The 5,132-nt window shown below is 16.8% G+C and overlaps 2 protein-coding genes across 2 annotated transcripts in view; both read right to left on the bottom strand.

Moving 5' to 3' along the window:
• Positions 1–541: 541 nt before the first annotated feature.
• PRSY57_1475500 (putative protein, unknown function) lies at positions 542–1,711 on the bottom strand (the record flags this gene model as incomplete). Its single annotated transcript, XM_012910351.2, has 2 exons — positions 542–1,495; positions 1,616–1,711. 2 exons carry the CDS (start codon positions 1,709–1,711, stop codon positions 542–544), a joined length of 1,050 nt encoding a protein of 349 aa, XP_012765805.2.
• Positions 1,712–4,950: 3,239 nt separating this feature from the next.
• Positions 4,951–5,132, bottom strand: part of PRSY57_1475400 (serine/threonine protein kinase, FIKK family) — a gene marked incomplete at both ends in the record, with an annotated part of 2,346 nt that continues 2,164 nt past the window's right edge. The window contains one exon of the mRNA XM_020115388.1: positions 4,951–5,031. Coding sequence (XP_019970045.1) covers positions 4,951–5,031 — 81 coding nt within the window.

Below are 5,132 nucleotides of genomic sequence, written 5' to 3'. Positions count from 1 at the left end.
AAAAATCACAATTATATACATATGTATATATTAATATATGTGTATTATTTATATTTATATCATGGTATATTGAATATATATATACCTTCACTTTGAAACTACTTATTTTGTTATTTCTATGTTAATTGATTAATATAAAAAATGATATAATAATAAAATAAAATAAATTAATTTTCTAATTATATATATATATATATTAATATATGGATTTATATATATAATTTAATTATATCATGACGTACTAATATAAATATATATATTAAATAGATATAATTAAAATGTTAAACGAACAAAGAAAATTATACTCACGTTACACACACATTATATATATATATATATATATATATATATATTTATATATAATGTATGAAAGAATAATATAAATCCATATAAAATAGTAATAAATAAAATAATGCTTTATATTTAATATATTATCACATTATATTTTAATGTAATATATTATTTTATTTATTTATTTATTTATTTTATTTTTTAACATTTTTAATGAAAAAATAAATTAAATAAAAAAAAGAAACTACTTTTATCTAGAGTTTGGATATAGTGTACCAGAATTGTCCATATCAAACAACCACATCATTTGTACGATTCTTAATGTACTTTCTATATCTGAATAATTGTATGTAGAAATATCTCCTTTGCTTCCTTTATCTTCTTCTTTTTCTATATTCCCCATAAATGCTTTAGCAATTAGAGATATAATTTCTTTTGACATTTTTATAACATTTTCAAAAATATTATAAATAATATTTTCTGATGAAATTTTATTAATATTACCTTTTGATATATTTGTTTCGTTTGCTTTTTTATGTATTCTTAGATTATTATGCATAGTATTGTTCGTCGAATTGATATTATTATTTTCTTCATTATCTTTCATATGTTCTCTCTTATTATCTTTCATATGTTCTTTCACAGTATCTCCCATTTGTTCTTCCTCATTATCTTTCATTTGTTCTTTCTCAGTATATTCCATATGTTCCTTCTCATTATCTTTCATATGTTCTTTCTCAGTATATTCCATATGTTCTTTCACAGTATCTCCCATTTGTTCTTCCTCATTATCTTTCATTTGTTCTTTCTCAGTATATTCCATATGCTCTTTCACAGTATCTCCCATTTGTTCTTCCTCATTATCTTCCATCTGTTTTTCTTGATTCTCATCAGGTTCATTGTTTTCATAATAATTTTCTACATATACTTGGATGTTCCTTTCATCAGAATATTGCTCAATATATTCTATCTTATATTTATCTATAGCATCGTATTCCACATCTTGTTCTATATTTTCGTAATTATTTTGTAATACATTCAATTCTTCTAATCCAGAATGATCTCCAGAAAATTTTAATTCAGTTTCTGCATTTGTGAATCGAAGTGATGAATCAACATTTTCAGATACATCAATTTTCTGATTGGATCCTTCTGGCACAACTATTAATCTTTCAAGAATGTCAAATAAAAGAAAGTACGAATGCTAAAAATAAATAAAAAATTAAATATATATATATATATATATATATATATATATATGTATATATTTATAAAAATGTAAAAATGTATGTCTATTCTTTTAAATTTTTTTTTTTTTTCTTACCAAAGACATCATACAAAATATAAGACATAACAAACAGTTGGTAGGACGGGAAAAGACTCGTTTTAAACGAGATACGAAATTCATATAGGTAATCATTCTTTCCTCTATTCTAAAAAGAACTAATACAAATATTTCTGCTCTCTGTATATAGAATAACCTATAAACACACAAACACAACAAAAGAAAAAACTAGAATTCTCTTGCTAACACAATTAAATAAATATATATGTACATACATACATAAATATATACATACCAATATGCAGACGAAGAGAAATTTTCATAAAAATCATTAAGAGTTAAATGCGGTTTTATATAAATATAAAAATAATTGATCATATCATATAAACATAAATAATACAAGGAAACGAATAGGAGAACAAAAACTAGAAGGGGATACATTTAGCAAAAATATATATGTATAAAAAATAATAATGAAATAACTATTTAAATTTTTTTTTACTTATAAATAAAAAATATATAAATTTATATATATATATATATATATATATATATGTATGTCTTACAAGTTATTAAAAAAAGTAATAATAAAATAATAAAAATATAAAAAGATAAGGAATAATAAATTAGTAGATATATTTAAATATATATTATGTAATCCATATTTATTGCAAGAGATCTAGTATCTTCTATTTACTATAAATTTTATATTTTATTCCTTTAATATTATAAAAATATATCATACAAAGTACTTGGAATTAATATATATCTTCGTGAAGACCCACGATATTCTTATATATATATATATATTCTCTATTTACGTCTTATTCTTTCAATATTGCCAAAAAACAGCTTCTTAAAACTTATTATTAAGTCGATATTAATTGGGAAAAAGAAATAAAAAAAAAAAAAAAAATGATGATGATGAAATAATATAAATATTCAGAGAAAGTTATAAAACATTTATTTCAATCAATGGTAAAAGCATGTATAATAAATATAAACAAACGAAAATAAAACATATATATATATATATATATATATATATATAATATAAAATAATATTATAAAACATATAATTTTTAATGGTATAAGTTTATTTTTTGGAAAGTTGGAAATGTTCTTATAAAGATTTATATCCTATAATAAAAAAAATTGGATAATAACTTTTTATTTTTTTTTTATATAATTAAAATATAAAAAAAAAAAAAATATATGAATACATTCTTTTAAATATAAATATATATATATATATATATATATATATATATATATATATATATAATATAGAATTATTACATCGCTTCCTTTTTTTTAAATAAACATATATATATATATATATATATATATATATATATATATTAAATAAATTATGAGCATATTAATATATTAAATTTCTTGAAGTATTTTTTATTAATTATAATTAGGCGTACAACATTTTTTTTGATTACTAGAAATGCACACACTGATTAAATAAGGCAAGAAAAAAATCCATTTGTACTTTTTTTGTAATCCTTTTAAATGTCCGCGATTATAATAGTAATAATTATGTTATTACTTAAAAGAATTCAATTGTTATTTTTTTATTATATATAAACATTTTCTTCTTTTTTTTAAATTTTTGTCTTATAAATTAAATAAAGTATAGATCCCTTTATATATAACGTTTCCTTTACTTTTTATTTATTTATTTATTTTTATTCTTTTTTTTTTTAGATATCCACATATCCTCTACATTTATTTTATTTTATATAATAAAAATTTTCCACATTATTCTTATAATTATATTATTATATATTTACCATTTTTGTTTTTTTATTTTTTTGTTTTTTTATTTTTTTACAAAATATTACCATAATTGAAGTTATAATGTAGTCCCTTCATACAAATAATAATATTCATACATATATATTTATATTAAGCAAATAAAAATTAAATAGAAAAAGAAATATCCCTCCAGTTTTTTTTCTTATGAAAAATAAAAATTTCAAAATGCATTCTATAATAATCTATTTCTCATATAGAATAATTCAAAAACTACAAAAAAAAAAAAAATATTTAATATATATATATATTTTAATCATAATTTTTATTAATTATTTAAATAAGATAATTTTTTTTATTTAACATTTTTTAAGAATTTCAAATATTCTTATGTAAAACAATTAGATTTAAAATTTTTTCTTTTTTTTTTTTTACACATACTATAAAAATGTTATGAAAAATATTTAAATATTAATCATTATAAATAGAAACCATACAATTATTAATGTCTATTATACATTTTAATTATAAAAAAAAATATACTATGAAAATGTATATATGTATATATTAAAATGAATATGTGAAAAATATATATGTAATTATATTTTTTTCATATATATTTAAAAAAAAAAGACATTAAGTTCTTCATGTCTTCTTCTTTTCTTATTCCTCTTTAAAAAAATAATTAATATAAAATTTTTACAAACACATATAATTATAACAAAGAAATATGATAATATTTCTTCGTCATAAAAATAAAAAAAACACATACATATCATACATATCATACATATATATATAATATATTTGGATGATCTAATTTTTGAAAATAAATTTAATATATATTACATAACTCTTCCTTTTTAAAAAAAAATAAATAAATAAATCCCCCTCTTGGTAATACACCAATTTCGCCAATATATAAAATGTAAAAGCCAATTAAATAATACAAAGGTAAACACAGAAAAATGTTAAAATATGTCAAACAAAAATAAAAAAAGTGTATTTACAAAATAACCGTCAACGAAAAATAATGTATCTATTAAACGTTATATATGTATATTTCCTTTGTTAATCCAAAATAAAAAAAAAAAAAAAAAAAAAAAAAATGGAAAATTCAACAAATTGATAAAACGGAAGAAAAATTACATACATTTATATATTTATATTTTAATTTTCTTCACTATTTTATTTAATTAGATTTAAAAAATTTATATATATATATATATTTTATAATATCATTATATTTAAAAAGTTAAAGATAATTAAAAAATATACACATAAATTATGTATATATATATATATATATATATATATATATATATATATATATATATATATATATATATATATATGAAAAGGAAAAAAAAAAAAAAAAATTAAAATTAAAATCATTAAATAATATTATAATGAAATATAAAAAACCTATATCTATAATAAATAAGTAAAAACTAATTACTAGTAAAACTTATCCGTGTTAATATAATCAATACAAAAAAATAAAATAACGAATTTTAATAATATATTAAAACTAATAAAATAACAAATCATAATATTATTATTTAAAAAATATTAAAATTTTATTATTTCCCAAAAAAATTAAATAAAATTTACATTATGGTGGACCACCATGGATCATCATATATATCCTTTAGATTTAATTCCTTCCTAGATTCAAAATTTAATAATTTCTATAAAAAAAAAAAAAAAAAAAAAAAAAAAAAAAAAAAAAAAATTTTTTTTTTTTTTTATAATAAAAAAAAAAAAACAATAAAAAAAAAACTAATAAAAA

The sequence above is a fragment of the Plasmodium reichenowi genome, chromosome 14 (assembly GCF_001601855.1).
Source record: "Plasmodium reichenowi strain SY57 chromosome 14, whole genome shotgun sequence".
Classification (NCBI taxonomy): Eukaryota; Apicomplexa; class Aconoidasida; order Haemosporida; family Plasmodiidae; genus Plasmodium; species Plasmodium reichenowi.
The sequence above is the reverse complement of the archived record's forward strand: the minus strand, read 5'-3'. Positions and strand labels throughout refer to the sequence as shown.